The sequence below is a fragment of the Pseudorasbora parva genome, chromosome 22 (genome assembly GCF_024679245.1).
Source record: "Pseudorasbora parva isolate DD20220531a chromosome 22, ASM2467924v1, whole genome shotgun sequence".
Lineage (NCBI taxonomy): Eukaryota > Metazoa > Chordata > Actinopteri > Cypriniformes > Gobionidae > Pseudorasbora > Pseudorasbora parva.
In genome coordinates, this window is record NC_090193.1 from 15,922,885 (window position 1) to 15,942,905 (window position 20,021).

The 20,021-nt window shown below is 38.2% G+C and overlaps 1 protein-coding gene across 1 annotated transcript in view; it reads right to left on the reverse strand.

Moving 5' to 3' along the window:
* The window catches only part of grin3bb (glutamate receptor, ionotropic, N-methyl-D-aspartate 3Bb), a 138,975-nt gene that overhangs the window by 3,139 nt on the left and 115,815 nt on the right, over positions 1 to 20,021 (reverse strand). Inside the window, exons 6-7 of the mRNA XM_067431246.1 lie at positions 7,330 to 7,481; positions 156 to 320 (exon numbers count right to left, since the gene is read on the reverse strand). Coding sequence (XP_067287347.1) covers positions 156 to 320; positions 7,330 to 7,481 — 317 coding nt within the window. The remainder of the gene's footprint in view (positions 1 to 155; positions 321 to 7,329; positions 7,482 to 20,021) is intronic.

Here is a 20,021-nt window from a genome sequence, read left to right on the forward strand (position 1 = left end):
TTTATTTCTATGAAAAGAGCAGCTTGGAAAGCATCTCTTTTTGCGTTCCACAAGAGAAACACGTCAGACTGGTTTGGAAGAGATGAGTGAAGCATGACAGAGTGTTTATTTTTTGGGTGAACTGTCCCTTTAACCCGTTTAGGCTCACGGCTCACCTGACTGGTGTGAAGCCAATATTTGAACTTCTGTCTGCGGCGGATATGTGGCAGAACCAGGCGATAGAATGCGTGTTCTCCTGCCAGAGTGAGTAAGGCCCCGGTCACACCCACACAAAGCAACAAAAACAACCCTGAGAAGTGACGAATGCCCATCTGCAGCGTCTAGAAAGAGAAAGAACAAACATTGAAAAAAAATGATACACGGCAGCTTTAATGACCAAAAGGGTGTGATGCAGTACTTGTACACAGGAGGGCAGTATAATCCTGCTGACTGATATTTCATTAGTCTGAGAGAAGCCCATAGCCTTCCCGCAGTGCCTTTGATGGAGAAGGATACCTACCAACTTGAACTAATTGACATTAAAAATCATCTTATTAATAGCAAAGCAGGAGCCCCATCAATATTAGATGGGGAGAGATGATTTGTATAGACACAAAAATCAATCAAATCAAACAGCTCTACATAATAATTGTGTTTTTTAATCATAAGCCTATTGGTTTTTATAACTGCAGAAAGAGTTGTGAACACAAACAAAATCAAAAATAAAAAAATAATAAAAAAATACAAAATCAAGTTGACTAAAATGCTCAAACTTTAAGGTACAGTAAAGTGTGATGGTTTCCTTTTAGGTTAAAAAACATTTTCTGACCTGTGTTGACATATTTCCTTTTGGACCTGAATGTTTAGTCACACATATTAAAGGGTTCGTGCCTCTTTTATTCCTGTGAAACTTGTTAGTTGGTTGCAGACACTGTTAGGGATGGGACATCTTATTCTAGAGAGGATTCGATTGGAGAAAAATAGACATGTCATCAAATGAGATAAGTCATTTATTCCTGAGGGGGAAAAAAGACTAGGTCTACATTTAAATTTGGATAATATAAATTTTTATCAGTTAAATAAAATATATACTTTAAAAGTTGGGTGTTGGAAATATTTTGTAATGTTTATGAAATAAATATGCTCATCAAGGCTGTATGTATTTGCTCATCAAAAGAAACATTCATTATTTTTATCAATGTTGAAGACATTTGTGCTGGTTAATTTTGTTTTGGAAGCGTGATCAGTCTAGCCTAGAAATCTAGACGCACCCTAGCGGCAGGAAATTTAATCTGCCCGCGAGTGTCTAGCAACTCTCAATACCCTTCTGAGCTGAATTCGCCTAACTCTTGCCGGGCCAATCACATCGTATATAGAGCAGGTGGGTGGGCCATAATGATGACAGCCAAATTGCGTTTGCGTGCTTCCAGTAAACACAGAAACTGCCGAACGGCGGTCTCTCGAATCAGCTTTGACCGCGACTCTGAAAGACTTGGAGTTAAGCTTTTCTCAGAGAAAAGAACAAAGAACGGTTTGCTCATTCTTAAAAAGGGAAGATGTATTCAGAGTTTTGCCGACCGGATATGGCGAATGTTTAATCTATTAACAAGCTCTGTTTCACCTTCGTTGCTCTGATTGGTTGTAGCGCTATCCTATCGCGTGCAGAGGGAGTTTGAAAGACAACCGTTTATCCCGCCCCTCAGATTGAGCCCTGTCAATGGTGAGTTTCCAGACCAAACATCTTGATGTGGGTCTGGCTTGTCAGGCTATGGTCAGTCATCTTTTTAGTGAACTATCTAAAGGTTTATTTCCCTGAATGATTTCCCTTAGCTAAAACACTTAGTTCTTTCAAAAATATGTGCTCATTAATGTATATTTATTTCTTTCAAGTAAAAGTATCCTCGTATGTTTATAATATGCTATTGAAAATACATACGGATGAGGGGTTCGAATGCTGGTCGCCATGTTGCCCCTCCATATTGAAAGTACATTAGCCAAAGAGGAACATACCCGTAAATTCAAGCTTCACCTTTCGCGTTTTAACACTCGATGGCACCGTGTCGAATGTGAAGAGAGGGATTGCCATGTTAATCTTGGACTAAATCGGCCACCATAGGAGTTAAAACGAAATCAGAATTGAGAGGAACAGAAACTATTATTCACTGGATGGTCATAAACCTTTTCATCGCTAGATGGGGGAAAATATCACACAGTGTAGTTTTAAGGGCCCTATCATACACCCGGTGCAATGCGACGCTAAGCAGGACGTAAGTGTTTTTGTTAGTGCCAGCCTGAAGCAGTTATCATTTTCACGTCCAGCGCCACATTATTTTAAATAGCAAATGCACTCACGCCCATCTGGAGGCCCATGGTCGTGCTGGTCTGAAAAAGAGATGTGTTCAGGTGCATTGCTGGCACATTACTATTTTGAGGCAACTGAAATTGCAGTTTTTTGTGTTATTTAAAGCATGTTAGTAACCTAATATCCCTATAGATTTAACACTCTGCTTATTACACACACAGGGATGTGCAGCAGCACACAAACATTTTTAAATATTAAAATAAAAGGATTCCTCTCTGGAGAAGTGTTCAAGAGTCAGCTCACAAAATGTGTCCGACAGGTAAGATAATATACTCCTGTTTGTTTCCTCTTTTCATCTATATAACCCATCCGGTCATAATTTTAATATGTCGTTACTATCGAGCTTGTATACTAACATTATCGAGTTGTTTGCGTTTTGTCATTGCTATAACTCTAATCTTGTCATATAACTCTAATCTGGTCATAATTGTAATATGTTCGTTAGTTGGATTGTCGGCTCGTCTTCTATCAAGTTGTTCATGAGAACGGTTTGTGTTTTTGTGATCGCTATAAATAACTCTTATCTGGTCATAATTATAATATGTCGTTAGTTGGACTGTCATGACTGTGTACTATCGAGTTGTTCATGAGAACGGTTTGTCTTTTTGTGATGGAAGGATGACTTTTTCATTGAATTTTCGACCTGGATTAGTTACACACAGATTTTGCCATAGTAGTTGCCTGGGTTACGTATGTGTGGGGCGGAGCTATCAAAATAGGGGCGAGACCCTTTTTGGGGGTAGGGGCGTGTTTGTTGTGGTGATTTGAAATATCAACAACGGTTACCAGATAGCACTTACCCCACCTATAAAAGACTACAGATACAACCCTTTTGGACTGTTTTTTTTTTTTTTTCAGTCGTCAAACTAGCGAAAGTGAATTCAGACACTCCCTAACTGCATCTGCCCCTATGCGCTTCAGACCATGTACTCAGAACGTTAAAATAGGGCCCTATATAACTTAAAACATCATCTGTTTGTTTGAGCTTCCTAAGCAGCCCGACATAGCAACAGTGGCTCAGCCAATGGGGTGAGTTTGAGGCGGAGCTATATGTTCGTCAAAGCTAGGGAAGACGGGAGGAAAAAAGTCACTAGTTTTGGACTTTTATTTGGTGCAGATGTTACAGACTTCACCTTCAGTAAACTGAATATTTCTCACAGAGCATACCTTTTACCATACAGTCAACCAAAACAGAGACTACAGAAAAGACAAGAAAAGAAAAATACATGAATGAACTTATAAGTCTTTCATCTGTGTGTTATGACTGCAGGGCATGCATGAGGCCTGTATCTTGGCAGATAAACTTTTCAGTTGCATAGCTCTTGCATAGCTCTTTTTTCGGGTACTTTGTGTTCTCAAAACCAATGAAAAAAGTAGGTGAAGTCAGGTTCACTGTATATTGCTGATCCATAAGTACGAATCCAATCCTGTAAATCTTTGTAAGGCCACTGCGTACTGCCAAGCAACATTCTGGGAAATAGCACATCCTATTAGCTCCTTCTCAAACACGTTCACTTGTCGGATCGATGCAAAACCGAGTGTTTCTTGCGTAGGTTTTAACCAGCACACAATGCTTTGTCCTCATGTTTTCATCCTCCAGTGAGCCTCTGATGCCACAAGAGCAAGAGATTTGAAATGGAAATGAGGAATAATCTTTTCTGCTCAGGCAATGGTAATTTTCCTTCCTGAAATTAAGAGATGGAAAAAGAAACATGCCCTACTGCAAGCTTATAGTATTCGGCAGCACTGAGAAATCTGTGTTGTAGGAGAGAGGCGTAGTTCGGCCTTTATTTCTTCCTGTGGATGTCAGTTGTCAGCCGATCAGCACGCTCCAAAAGTGTCATTTACTCTGAAATCTTCTGAGGTTTCGAGCAGATCTAACGCACGCCTCTGTCAGCACCGGAGATAATGACACGAGATAAGTTAGTGAAGGTACTGAGCCGAATCAATATGTAAGAACTGAAGCCCCTCCGCCACTGATCGCTAAAGCAAACATCACTTACTCACATCAGCCTGTCAGACTTAAAGAGGCTCTGAGGAAATGATAAACATTTGAGCTCTCTATTGGCTCTTTCATATAAAGAAATGACAGGGTGGTGTCATCGCCATGATCTCAGGAGCTTTGTTTGATTTGAGAAAGCATCAAGTAATTAATTCAAGAAAAATGCAATTCGGTAGTACACGACAGTCAGATTTGGAGGTTTGATTGATTGGCACAAAAGATTTTATGACTGAGCTTTAAGAAAGACCCCATGAAATGGCATTAAAAGCAGTCGTATCATCTATTTATTTAAAGAGGAGACATTTCGAAGTCAGTGAACCATGATTTTCCACTTGCTAGTGGCAGAGGCAGGTGGAATTAGTGGGAAGGACATCATCATTATTCTAGACCAGTGTTACTCATTGCACGGTTTGCCCAGCTTAAGTAAATACGGTGAAATGATCATGCAGTGAATGCATATATTATTTTTATAAAAACAAGCAGGGCTATAACCTGTTAAAAACTACAAAGTGATCATTTACAAATAATTTTAATTTGCAAGATAAAAATATAGACTAGAAAGGATATTTAAACTTGTTCTGACGTTACGTCCAAGGGGGTAATCTAGCGCTCGGAAAGCGTTCCACCCCTAGGGGCTGCCATTGCTAACCAAGCCATCACCTGCTGTTAGCATCCCATTGACTCCCATTCATTTTTGAGTCACTTTGACAGTGAATAACTTTACATCTGAGGCGTTTAAAGACTCAATTTGTCCATTGTTTATTTCTAAAGAAACACGACAATGCATAATAGGCTCCATTACCTTGTAACTTACACTATCGCCCCGCAGAAGCTGTTTTTGTAAAAATAGGCTAACGATTGCGTCATAACCAACGCGACTCTGTCGCACAGTTGAGAAATTACCGTATAGACAGGAGGAGACGCTCACAGGCAATCTTTTACTGTCTATGAGACAGTCGGGGGGACGTGGAGACATAAAGTCTGATAAAGTCAAGGGGGAAGAATGGGGAGAAGCCCATAGTGAGCCAAAAGCAACGGGAGAAAATATTTAAACAACGTGATTCCAATTTCACTTTCCACAACTACTAGAAGACCTACAGCTGTCAGACAGGAGGCTCACGTCACATCTACGTCGTCAAGCTCAGTCTGAGCCTGCGCAGTTCGCTCAGGCATCAGGAAGTGAGTGCCCCTAGGTTGACTTCATTATTTCGCCGTTGACGTCAATGGGGTCGCTGTGTCCATTTCTTTTACTGTCTATGGTTACGTCCATGACTCACTGCGGGCCGGGGTATAATTTTAACTGTCTTTCCAGCTTTTAACGCAGAATGTGCTCTTATACGTAGACCAATAGGTTCTCATGAAATGAAATACGTTCTCATGAAACTACTAGTGGTGTGGGTTGCGCGCCAGAGCACAGACAGCGAGCCAGAATCGAGTTCTCTTTCGCTCTTGAACAAACTAGACTATAACACACAGAATTATGTGTCTGTTTTGTCGAGTATCCTCATAAGAACAGTTGTAAAAGAGTTAAATAACGTCTAATGATGAACTTATAGAGTTGTGTCACTTTTTAATCACTCACTGCCCTTGACTAAAGAACTTTTGTAGTTTTAATAAGGATTAATCTAAATTTAATTCATAAGTTTAAAGCCTATGTTAAAAATCTTTTCATTACACTAAAGTTGAATTGCTATAATTTTTTTCTTTAAAATATATATTTTAATTAAATACAAATATTTTATACAGAAAAATTTGTGAATAATCTAGTTATTTAAAACAAATCTATTGGCAGCACTTAAGAAAGTTTACATTAAAAATATATATTGTAAACTATCTTCCTTTTGTATTTATTGCACTGCATATTGTTGAGCAGATGACAGACTATTTATGACTGGATGTAACTTTTTATACTTTTTTTTGCTTCAACTTTGTAATAATATCAACAGTTGACTTTTGAATGTTTAGTAATGAGTACATTTCATGAATGGACCTATGGTGGCGACCTATCACGTGACAACGCTTGAATTCACTGAGCTTCTGAAAGAGACCCATTTTTTCATAAATGTTTATTAAAGCAGTCTGCATAAAGGTGCTTGGTTGTATACACCTGTGGCCATGGAAGTCACTGGAACACCTGAATTCAGTGATTTGGAGTGGTGTCCCAATACTTTTGGCAATATACATTTTAGGAATAAAACGGTAAAGTTTGGAGTATGTAAATGCCTGAAGTGTAGATTTCTGCCTCAGTGCAGGAGAAAATTCAAATTTTGAGAAATGGCCTTTGAAGATATGTACCATAATTGAAATCTACAGATGCAAATAGAAAAAGGTGTTATAAAAGATACACTTGAAAGTGTATTTTGGATGTTTTCTTTCCACCAATATGAAAAAAGCCAAAAAGCCCAAAATGCACAAATGCATGCAAAACAGTCATTTTGCTTGTAGTGTTTATTTTTTATTTATTAGTATGTCAGCTTAACATTATTCATTATTTTACATTTTTAATTAATCTGAGATTTATTTAGCCGCATGTGTGGGATAATGTGCAGTTTCATTACAGGAAAATACATATTTTATTCTTTATATATTATGCTTTATTTATTTGTTGTATCACTTAATAATCTCTATTTGCAAACAATATAACTGTATCTGAAAAAAAAAACATCTAGGTGAAATCTAAGTGTAACGTACAACCCCCAAATCAAATCAACACACAAGTGCACAGCATTTACATTTATATGGCTTGGATAACACCATCAAACAGCTCAAATGTATGAGATCGGAAAGTGACACAGCCAACCATGAATTCATTACATGGTAAAAAGGATTTAACTTATATAGGAATTAAGCAAATACATATTTATTAATTTGTTAATAATAAAACCAAATGTTTCAGTTCTGTTTTGGGTCACCTCTGAAGATTTCTTGCACTATGTACCATTTTTCTTTTTTCTTTTCACTTTTAATTAGACAGAATTCTGCTCACCTCTGTAACAGCAAAGACTCTCTTTCCGCATGGCACAACTTTATACCACTTGTCATGCAGCATGTCCATGTAGCCATCTGACTTGTAACGGCTGATGAATTCAGATATGTTTGAGGTGAGAGGTGAGTTCTGGGGCAGTCCGATACCGTAACCTGAAGGAAAAACAAATTCAGTTAGCCCACCCAATTAATCAAAACACCACCAGAATAAAAAATAATATGCTACAAAAAGTCAGTAAATAACCCTTGTGAAAAAGAAGTATAGCCTATAAGTAATGTTCAAGTATACTTTTAAGTATACTTTATATAGTAAGTATACTAATATCAATGTTCTAGAAGTAAACTTGTTCTCAATACTGCTTGGGACTAAACTGGCCCACTTTTTTGTATGTAAATGTATATATTTAAAGGTGCTGTATGTAAGAGTGATAGCTAGTGGTTGAAATGGGTACTGCAGTCCAAATTCAAAATATTGTTTTCCCTACCCCCTCCTCCTAAGAGGAGACGCTTATGTGGGTTGCCAGTTTGAGGACACTTTAAGTAAGTGCAATTTAAGTGTACAACTAGTTCACAACTACGTTTCTCATTTGTACTGCATCTGTACTACAAGTGAACTTAAGTGAACTGTGTCATTTCATTAAAAAATGCAACATTTGAAGCAAAAAGCTGAGATTTTTTTTTTTTTTTTTCAAAAATTATGTCCGGATTCAGAATGATGATCAAAATACAGATGGAGTAGGTTGCGTCCATCAACACCCCCGAAGTGTCACAGTTGTTTCCTCTTCATATTTAATTTGGTAAGTTTAGGCAGTTTTAGATTTATATGCTGTTTCAAGAGTTCACACTTACAAATAATCAGATCAAATAGTATGTGTAATATTATGCGTAGTAGTTTGTGTATTTGGCGTGCTGTCGGAGGAGAGGGCTCAGAGCTCGGTATTTGGCCCGAACCCAGTGTACTCCCCCCGTATCTCTGGTAAGTAACCAGGTGAGTGTGAGGAAGACGGGGTGGTGGGGGGAAGTCAATGAACATTGGTGAGATGACTGGGTATTTATATAGTCCTTCACTTGTGCTGATTGGGTAGACATGTTGATTTCTGACTGTTGACAGCTGGTTTAGAATGACATGATGATTGGGATAGATCCTTTGAACGTGTTCCTCTCAAACTTTTTTAATAAAACATAATTTATGCATCATTACATAATGATACATACATGATGATTGCATGATGATTAATGATGATTGCAATGATGATAGATTTACTTTTTAAAGCAATTTTCTATCACTTGTTTCTGCTTCTTCTTCATCTGTGTTTTGATCCAGAGATTCTGTAATAGAAGATGTGTAATAGTGCCCCCCTATACACTAAAATCAGATACTCAGAATTAGGAACGTATCTGTTTGCTTTATAAATCAATATTTTCAAACAAGTTTATAAGACAGCAGGGACGGAATAGCAATCTGAGTTTTCCTTAAAAAGTCCCGAACGGTTGTCCAACCAAAGGGCTGTCAAAATTTACGCGCTAATAATGCGTTAATGCAAATTAATTTTAACGGCACTGATTTGATTAATGCAGCACGCATTTTCTGTTTGATCCACGGCCCGTAGTTGGAGAAATTGAAATCAGCCATAGACGTAAATGCAGCAGCAAACATTCATAGGGAAAGAAAAGGGATAACAATAACATTACTCTGAAACAAGTGCAGCTATAGCCTACATAAACTACAATATTTTCTTCTTAACTTTTATTAGACTCCAGTTAAAAAGAAAAGTGTGTTTTTGCACTGAGCACATTCTCTGCAGTCTGAGCGATGCACTGCAAGCTCACTCTCGCTCATGTCCGAGATAAATCATTTACACCATCACCCCTTACAATACATGTGTTTTATTGAACTAAATATATTACAATTGGCTAAAACAAATACAGGTTAGAGCATTCCCGAGTCCATGTTTCTCACACTGTTCGTGTGAATCGCAGCACAGTTTGGCGCACACACACACAAAATACCGGCATCTCTTAAAGGGGCCGCACTATATTCCAGCTCTTAAAGGGGCCGCACTATATTCCTATTCCTGGTGAATATGGACCTCCTGCTCCTGGTATGGTGTGGTACTGGTGCGCTCTCAGGTCCGCATCACAGCTTTCACATTACCAATTTTTCATACGAACTGTGCCCTGTTCTGAATTCAACTGCTAGAGTAAAACTCCCTTTAATTATATTCTTAAAATGGAGAAATCTAGCCTGGATGCCAGCCGAACTTAGCCCCGCCCACAAAATGTTTAGGTCGGGCTGTTCGGTCTGGCCTCGATCCATAAAGGAGTAATTATCTCTGAACAGAAACTGTTCGGACCAATGAAATCATCAGGGCGGGGTTTAGATGATGACGGACAGATGATAAACAGTAACGTAATCATGCACGTCATCAAAGGGGCTTGGATTACATTTGTTCCAATCCTAAATGGAGAGCTTGTTTGTATATGCATTCACTTTCAAAATCTCTCAATAATGATGATCATGTTGGGTAAGTACTCTGTGTATCATTAAATTCTTTTATTTTTTTACAACACCGGCTAAGATTGTTTATTCCAGCGCGCATGCAGACAGGGTTGCCAAGTTTTTACAACAATATCCGCTACCTACTAGCCCTAAACGATGGTGTTTGGGGGGTAAAATGTGTGTTATTTTGGCAAGGTTGCCTGTTAAAATTCGCACTCATGGGTCTATATATCACATAATAGTCGCTTCAAACCGCGGACATAGAAACAGGACTCTGTTGAGCTCTGTTGACACTTGACAATGCGTCGCTTCATTGCTCTGATTGGTTGTAGGTCTATCCAATTGAGGTCTTTCCTGGTTCGGTTGAAACACGCCCAATAATCACAGCCCAATGGAGCAGTTTCAGACTCATATTCTGACTAGAATTGAGGTAGGTAGAATTGAGTATGACCACGTCAGGCTAAGAGAATTATTCTGAATTTTTAAGCTTAGGCTTAAGAGACATGAACAAGTTATTTGAAAACATTTATGACCTTTGCAACATATATTCTTCATGCTCTGAGTATGGTTTCACTAATAATAAAAGTACATTTGCATAAAGTATGCATATTTGTCCATACCCATGTTGATTAGAGTATTAAAAACTTGAAACATATTAATTTAAGGTACATAAGAACTGATAAAAATGTGTGATTAAATGAATATTTAAAATATAAATATTTTAATCGATTGACAGCCCTACTAATAACACAATATGAACAGCACCAATACGATCACTAATATACTGCTACCTGCAAAAAAAAAAAAAAAATAAAAAAAAAAAAATAAACTGAGGAAGACGAGTCGGCCAAGCAGTTTGTGATTGGTCCCCGGATTTCCGGAATTAAATCGCAGCAGAATGGCTAGCAGAAAACATAAGGAGAAAGGTGGATGGGAAAAAAGTTAAAGAAAAGAGGGCCAAGTAGGCTACAGTGTAGTACATAGTACACCATAGTACAGTGTCTGTTGTGCACGGCTAGGGGCGAATGGCCGGATGGTGGGCCTATTTGGGAGAAAGTCCAGGGCTGTTTTTTAGCCCCAGTCCGTCCCTATAAGACAGTATCTGAATCTAAATGTGCAAAAAGCATTTAGGCATAATAGGCTACACAACTACAAGCTAAGTATACTTAGAATGCTAAGTACAAATGAGTACAAATATAGGCCAACTATACCTTTCTGTCAGTAAGTCAAGTATACTTAAGTGCATTTTTAAGAATATTTCTAAAAAGTAGCCTACATAAAATGTAGACTGAAAATATACTTTTTTTTCCCTTTTTTTTAAAAGATGCATACTAATATCACAATTAAATATACTTCTTTTTCATAAGGTAATCTTAGAGGAATTAGCACATTAAGCACAACACACTAGTGTTGTGCAGGTTGAGACGTCGTTTTTGAAGGTCTTGGCCTTGTCTCGGTCTCAGGCTTGGAGGACGCTGGAGTTTGTTTCAAGACTTGTCAAGACCACAACAGCATAGTCTTATTTATTTATTAACATCATTAATGTGATTGGATGTATAAGTTATTGATTTCATCTGAAGCAGTAAGTTTTACATCCAATCACATTAATGATGTTCATAAATAAATAAGACTATGAGATTTGAGAGCCAGACAAGACCAAGACAGGACGAGACTGAGTCAAGACCAGACCAGCAGTCCTTAAATTCATAAGATCCACATAACCACGGCTTCTTTTTAAATCAATAAATATAATTAGTAATCAAATGAAGTCATTAACAGAAAAATTCATATTTGCATTACAGAGGTGGTACAGAAGATGCATCTGCAATGGTAAATTACAAATGAATACTGTAAATAATGTTGAGAATATCATGCTCAAATTTATGAAATGTGCGATATTTGTTGTGATATTGCTTAATTATAACACATATATAAAATCCAAATCTCATACAAGTACTGTTTTTGCAACAATATCTTGAACTTGTGAGCATTAATGTCTAAATTTGATAACTAAATAAATGAGGGATTGTGTCAAAAATGTCACCAAAATCAATACAACGCTCACAAATTCAATATATTGTTGCAAAAAAGTACTTGGATTTTTATATTATAACGTAATATAATTTTGCAACATCACAACAAATATCACACATTTATGTTTTCATAAATTTGAGCATGACATTATTCTCAACATTATTTACAGTATTAATTTGTAACATACCAATGCAGATGCATCTTCTGTACCACCTCTGTAATGCAAATATCAATTTTTCTGTTAATGTTTTCATTTGATTACTAATTATATTCATTGATTTAAAAAGAAGCCATTTCTCAGGTAATAATGTGGATCTTATGAATTTAAGGAGTGCGGGTCAGTATTGGTCAGTCTCATTGGTCATGGTCTTAGTTTGGTCTCGGATTAAGTGGTCTTAAAGAATACTGCAACATGCTACACTAAGCCGCAGATATTCACTTAAAGCCTCTTAATATATGTATGGTATTATTTTACTTTTCTCTGAATTTTATTAATTCTTTGAATTAGCTATAAAACATGCAAATTAGACCACAAACAAAATGACATTTTGGAAACTAAGTAAAAATCACAGCAGAAAGGTTTGTATTGACATACTGTAAGGGTAAGTAAACAATTATAATTTGTATTATTCTTTTAAGCTGTGTCAGAATTCAGACACGTGACATCAGAAGTGTGGACATGTATGATGTAGACATCATGAGGGGTGAGGGGTGTGTCATCCTGGGCCGTCTCACAGGTGAGTTATTATGTGGTCGGGGCTTAAGAGTCTTATCATTCATATATCATCGACAGACCTGGGTTCCTAGTGGAAGACATGCATGAATCTCATTCAATCAGCACACACATGGGAGATGAATTGACATAAGAAATTGGATGAGGGGCATATGGTAATTAGCACAGTCAGGAGTCCTGCACAGCCCAGAAGGGTTTGATTACACTGAACCTCAATTACTATTTTAGCCCAGAGCGGGAGGGTCAGGCCTGGAAATTGAGAAATTAGATAGGACAAAATATAGGGGAAATATAAACAAAAGGAGCAAACATACTGGGACCAGTCGGTGGGCTGTTTTCCCTCAAGCTCTCTGCAGTAAATATGTCACTCACCAGCCCCCACTGGCCCCTAAGTGGCTGACAGATCACAGATATTCAAATGCTGACAGCTACGCAATTTATCACTGCCAAGCTGCAAGATGTACACACACAAACACACAGGGGTGAATTGACTATATAGTTGCACTACTGTAGCTGCATTTCAGTTTTTAACCACCCATTAACAAACCAGGTGATGAAAAAGCACTGTGTCATGTGCAATGAAGCATTACCTAATAAGCAGCATAAGCACATAGGACACAATCTTATTTTTTTTACATTTAAAGTTTATGAAATTATATTATATAAGTTATACTTAAGTGGGTCAAAAGCACTCTAAGGTTTAGCTAACTGTATTTAATATAAATTTAAACTATAATACAGTCATGTAATGTATGTAACCCTCATTCTCTAACGAGATCCCAATACATCGGTGACGGCAATGTAAGTTTGAACGTGACCAACTGAAAGGGAATGTCTCGGTTATGTATGTAACCCTCGTTCCCTGAAGGAACGTTACGTCAACGTTAGTCTCGCATCGCTAGACCTTCACACTGACAGCAGAAGTCAGGTCTGGACTTTATCACAGATTTCATTGGTCGAGGACCACCCAAGAGGACGTTTGACTGACATGTAACGCAACCAATCACTTTTAGTTTTGCTTCCGCATCATGTTTAGGAATGTGAAAATGTAAAGTCCCTGCAATTCATTATTGTAATTGTCCCTGCAATTACAGACAAATGTGCATGAATAAATTATTAATTCAAGAGCGTTGTGTAAATTTACTGCAACAATGGATTAAACCGCACTTATTTTTTGAAAATGCAGCATTTAGCTGATCCTGGTATAACTGCTCATTGTCACAGTTAAACACAACAGCGTTCTTCTTCCAAGAGAAAGTTTGGTGTCACGGCATTTGTTTCCAGGCGGACCGTTAAAAAACACAACACATGCGCGTTTCCCGGACAGCCTGTAGAATTCAACCAATCAGATGACGACTTAGAAACTCCTGAAGTGTTTCCAGAAAAGTGTCCCATATGCATCAGATGTTCAACCAACAGTCCATGTGCGTGAATTCTGAGGCTGAGACTACATCGACATCACCAACGTATTGGGCTCTCTGGTGAGATCCCAATACGTTTTTGACCTCGCCGCAACGTCTAATGTGCCCGACTGAAAGGGAACCTCAAAACTAAGTATACTCATTTTAATATATTTCATTTATTAAACTATTATTTAAGTATGTGACTATGAAACAAATGTATGTTTTTAGTATTTTTATATTTTTATATATTTTTTACTATAGAAAACAAGACAAAAATACTGATTAAAAAATATTTTTAAGATATAGGCCAAGTTTCACAGACAGAGCTTAGACTAAGCCAGGGTTAGGCCTTAGCTCAAATAGAGCATTGATGTAGTTTTGCTAAACATGCTTACTGGTGGTGCACATCTTGAGTCAAAACAATGGCACTGACATATTTTATGTTTTGACAGTGTAAGTTGCTGAAACATGCAATTTGCTAGTCTGAGACTAGCTAAAGCCTTGTCTGTGAAACAAGGGGAAAATTTTCATATATATATATATATGCATATATGCAAGCAGTCAATCCTGGAATAGTTTCCCTCTTTATATTAGGCAGGCTCATACACTTGCCATTTTTAAATCTAGTCTAAAAACTTATTTTTATGGTTTGGATTTTGACACTATTTGAGTACTGCTTTCTAATTGTTTACTTGTGTTTTTTTCTGTTTTGGCTCTTTTCCCCTATTATTTAGCCTGACAAGCCAGACCCACATCAAGATGTCTGGTCTGGAAACTCACCATAGACAGGGCTCAATCCGAGGGGTGGGATAAACGGTTGTCTTTCAAACTCCCTCTGCACGCGATAGGATAGCGCTACACCAACCAGAGCAACGAAGGTGAAACAGAGCTTGTTGATAGATTAAACATTCAACGTATCCGGTCGGCTAAACTCCGAACACATCTTCCCTTTTTAAGAATGACTTCAGTGCCGTTCCTTGTTCTTTTTTTAGAGAAAAGCTTAACTCCAAGTCTTCCAGAGTCGCGGTCAAAGCTGATTCGAAAGACCGCCGCCGTTCCCCAGTTTCTGTGTTTACTAGAAGCACGCAAACGCAACTCGGCCGTCGTCATTATGGCCCTGCCCGCCGACTCTATACACGACGTGATTGGCCCGTCCAGATTGTGAGGAATACAGCTCAGAAGGGTATTGAGAGTTCCTAGATGACACTTGCGGGCAAATTAAATTTGCTGCCGCTAGGGTGCGTCTAGATTTCTAGGCTACCTATTATTGATTGTTTTGTTTTCTTTGTATTCTAGTCTATATGTGTGTACAGCACTTTGATAAGCACTATTTGTTTTTAAAAAGTGCTCTATAAATTTTTTTTGATTTGATTTGGTTAGTCTCTCTGTTTATCCCTAGGTTTACTGCAGTCGGCCGGATCCAGGCCGTGTCCGGATCGGGTGGTGGACTTGTGTCTGGACATGACCAGCTCATCCTGGAGTGTCTGCTGAGACCGTGTCAATTGGTGTCTCTTCTGAATTTGCCTCACCGGCACATCATCCTCAATAAACCCGTCTCCAGCGCAATAACTCTGATCCTTCAAATATTCATATTCTTGTGTAATTGACGCGTCATCCTCTATAAACTCGTCTCTTGCATGATACCCAGAAATTTTGAATATTCCGATCTAATATGATTTATGACCTGTAAGGTGTCCAGAATAATAATAATACACTGTTTGATAATAGGCCAGAGGAGAACTGGCACCCCGACTGAGCCTGGCTTCTCCCAAGGTTTATTTTTCTCCATCATGCCCTGGTGGAGTTTTGGTTCCTTGCCACTGTCGCCTTTGGCTTGGCTTGCTCAGTTGGGGACACTAAAATTTCGATGTAAGTTTTTCAACTAAATATCCAAATAAAATTAATTTATTAGGTCTAAATTAGTTGTATAAACTATAATTTAGGTGTGTGGTCCTGGTCAAGACAATCTCCTGAACTCCAAACTGAATGTCAGAATGGGAAAGAAAGGTGATTTAGCAATTTTGAGCATGGCATGGTTGTTGGTGCCAGACGGGTATTTCACAATCTGCTCAGTTACTGGGATTTTCACGCACAACCATTTCTAGGGTTTACAAAAAATGGTGTGAAAAGGGAAAAACATCCAGTATGCGGCAGTCCTGTGAGTGAAAAATGCCTTGTTGATGCTAGAGGTCAGAGGAGAATGGGCCGACTGATTCAAACTGATAGAAGAGCAACTTTGACTGAAATAACCACTTGTTACAACCGAGGTATGCAGCAACGCATCTGTGAAGCCACAACACGCACAACCTTGAGGCGGACGAGCTACAACAGCAGAAGACCCCACTGGGTACAACTCATATCCACTACAAATAGGAAAAAGAGGCTACAATTTGCACAAGCTCACCAAAATTGGAAAGTCGAAGACTGTTATGTTTCCTGGTCTGATGAGTCTCGATTTCTGTTGAGACATTCAGTTGGTAGATTCAGAATTTGGCGTTTAATAAAAGGAAAACATGGATCCATCATGCCTTGTTACCACTGTGCAGGCTGGTGGTGGTGGTGTAATGGTGTGGGGGATGTTTTCATGCCAATTGGGCATCGTTTAAATTCCACGGCCTACCTGAGCATTGTTTCTGACCATGTCCATCCCATTATGACCACCATGTACCCATCCTCTGATGGCTACTTCCAGCAGGATAATTCACCATGTCACAAAGCTTGAATCATTTCAAATTGGTTTTTTGAACATGACAATGAGTTCACTGTACTAAAATGGCCCCCACAGTCACCAGATTGTAATACAGTGTGTAGAAATGAGAAGGAAGGAGGCGGGAACCAGTGAACATTCAACAACTTTTATTAAACAAACAAAATAAATGTAAACCTCACAGACGACTGCCCGCACACACATAACAAAACATAAAAAAAAAAAACTCAACGTAAAGTCTAGGCCTGGTCCTCTCTCATCCTTGACTGGTGTCGCTCGTCCTTAAATGCCTCCAAGCTCCCTCTGGAGAGGACTCGAGACCGGTGTGGCTCGCAGGTGACACTCCTCCCATGACTCTCGCTCGTTCACCTCGCCACAAAGATCTTAACCCAATATAGCATCTTTGGAATGTGGTGGATCTTTTGGGATGTTCCTAATAAGCCTTTAGGTATATATATATATATATATATATATATATATATATATATATATATATATATATATATATATATATATATATATATATATATATATATATATATATATATATATATATATATATATATATATATATATATATATATATATATATATATATATATAAATTCAATTTCATGACTGTGACAAATAATGTTGCACAATTTATGGGTAGAACTGAAGGACAAGACCTGTTAAATTACGGCTGATGCATGAGACCATGCTTATTAATCCATAAAAAACATGCATAACATTGTCCGGCACGTATTAAACGTGTTGAGGGAGAATGAACAGACACGAGACCTGAGACAACAGGCCTATGCTAATTAACACAACTTGAGCGGGGCATGAGCTCAATTAGCCCAGACACCCACCTGAGGGTTAGGCCTTGGAAATGAAAAATATATAATCTGGACCACAATTATTTTACCGAACATTCTCTCTTTCCTCCAGCACACCTTTCAGTGCCGCCTTCTGGAAAGATCTGTGCTTCCTGTAGGCAGCTAAGGAAAACAGCCCAGGTTTGCATTTAAATTGGCATTTCCACCAAAATGCATGACAGCAGGAGAGATCTGTGCCAAGTTGACTTCTTACTTTTTCTTCCCATGGCAGTTGTGGATTTGTTAAAATATGCAAATGTAAAGTTTGAATACTTCTACTCAATTTGTCTCTCTTTTCTTCTCTTGATTCCCCCCAAGCACAATATCTACCCCCTGATGGCAGTCCAGATTTATAATGACAGCCATTTTGGTCAGTGAATAACATAACATAGACATTTTCTATGTCAGGGTTAACTTCGTTCTGTTTATTCTTGGTTTAGTGTGCAAGCTCTGATACTCATATTGTCTTGTCTTGGCATGCTGATTGTGCGGTTCAGAGTTCGTTCACACCATGCACTCTTCTGTCCACATGAGTTGTTTCGTGTGTGGAGCATGGTCCAAATCCTTGCCTCATCCTTAAACCCCTAACCATGACAGTCTACTGAAAAATCTAACAATCATCTAATAGATGTTTTGGCTTTTATGCGTTAGGGATAATGTACACCCAGCCGTTTTTTTATTGCAGAATAAACCCATGAAGGGGTTAATTCTACGATAACAACCGGCTGGGTGTACATTATCCCGCTTATTACACGGCTACTAGTCTCAAATAAATAATTATTAGACACAAAATATTGTCTTGAGATTAAATATTTTATTAGCTCTTACGCAAAGCTTCCACGAAGAAAAACAGTTCCAACCCGCTTTAAGCCTTTATCTATTGTTGAAAATTTGCCACATGCCCTTGCAAAATGTTGAAAATGAATGCTGAAAGGGTTAGTTCACCCAAAAATGAAACCAAGCCTATGATTTACTCACCCTCAAGTTATCATAGGTGTATATGACATTCTTCTTTCAGACAAATACAATCGGAGTTGTTTAAAAAGTCCAGGCTAACGTTAATCCAAGCAGTAGTTGTGGTTGTTTTTGAAGTCCATAAAAAATGCTGCTGTCCGTCAAATAACGTGCTCCACACGGGTCCGATGGGTTAATAGAGCCTTCTGATTCGAATCGATGCGTTTGTGTAAGAAAAATATCTATATTAAAAACGTTATAAAGGAAACCCGCCTTGAAGTCTTCCATTGTAATCCACGGCGGTTTAAGCCACAAGATGGCGCCTGCGTTAAGCATAGAAGTAGTACCGGTCAAGATAACTCGCAGTACCCGTATGAGCGGTTGTTATCTGGAAATAACATACCGCTGGAATGCGCGATTGACCAATCAGAATCAAATATTTCACAGAGCCGTGTAATAAATATTGATCAAATATATAATAAGCCCCATTTCCTACGAAATTACCCAGAAATATTTGTACCAGGAACTTTGTTTAGAGGAACTTTTTTTTACCGCAGACTATACCGCGGCTTTTACATATAAATATATTTTTAATTTATTTTCTTGGTATTACTTATCTAAGAGAGGTAAAGAGTATTAAAAGAGGTCAAGTTTTTGAATCAAATACTTGATTCTGATTGGCCAATCAGACCAATCGGATTGGTTGTAGATTCCAGCGGTATTTTATTCCCAGATAACAACCATCAAAATGAATAACACACCGCTCATCCGGGTACTACGAGTTATCTTGATCGGTACTACTTATATGCTTAACGCTGTCGTTGTTGACTGCCTGGCACCATCTCGTGGCTGTAAAACACTTAACCACCATGGTTACAATGGAAGACTTCAAGGGTTTACTTTATAAAGTTTTAAATATGGATATGTTTCATACACAAACGCATCAGTTCGAATCAGAAGGCCTCTATTAACCCATCAGAGCCGTGTGGAGCATGTTATTTGACGGACAGCTGCATTTTTTATGGACTCCAAAAATAGCTACAACTACTCCTTGGTTAAACGTTAGCCAGGACTTTTTATTTATTTAGATTGTATTTATCTGAAAGAAGAATGTCATATACACCTATGATGACTTAAGGGTGAGTAAATCATATGCTAATTTTTATTTTGGGGTAAACTAACCCTTTCAGCATTCATTTCAACATGTATGGTAAAAACAAATCTTCAGCAATAGATAAAGGATTAAAGCAGTTTGTAACAGTTTTTCTTTGTGAAAGAATCAATCTTCGCTAATAAAAATGCTCTGAAATCCATAAAAATGCATCTGTCTGTCAAATTACTTGCTCCACAAGGCTCTGGGGGCTTCTGAAGCAAATTGATGCGTTTATGTAAGAAAGAAACGCATCAACATGCATTTTTGATCATTCTTCTAGAAGCGCATTTATAAGGTCAGGCACTGAGGTTGGATGAAAAGGTCTGGCTCGCAGTCTCTGCTCTCATCCCAA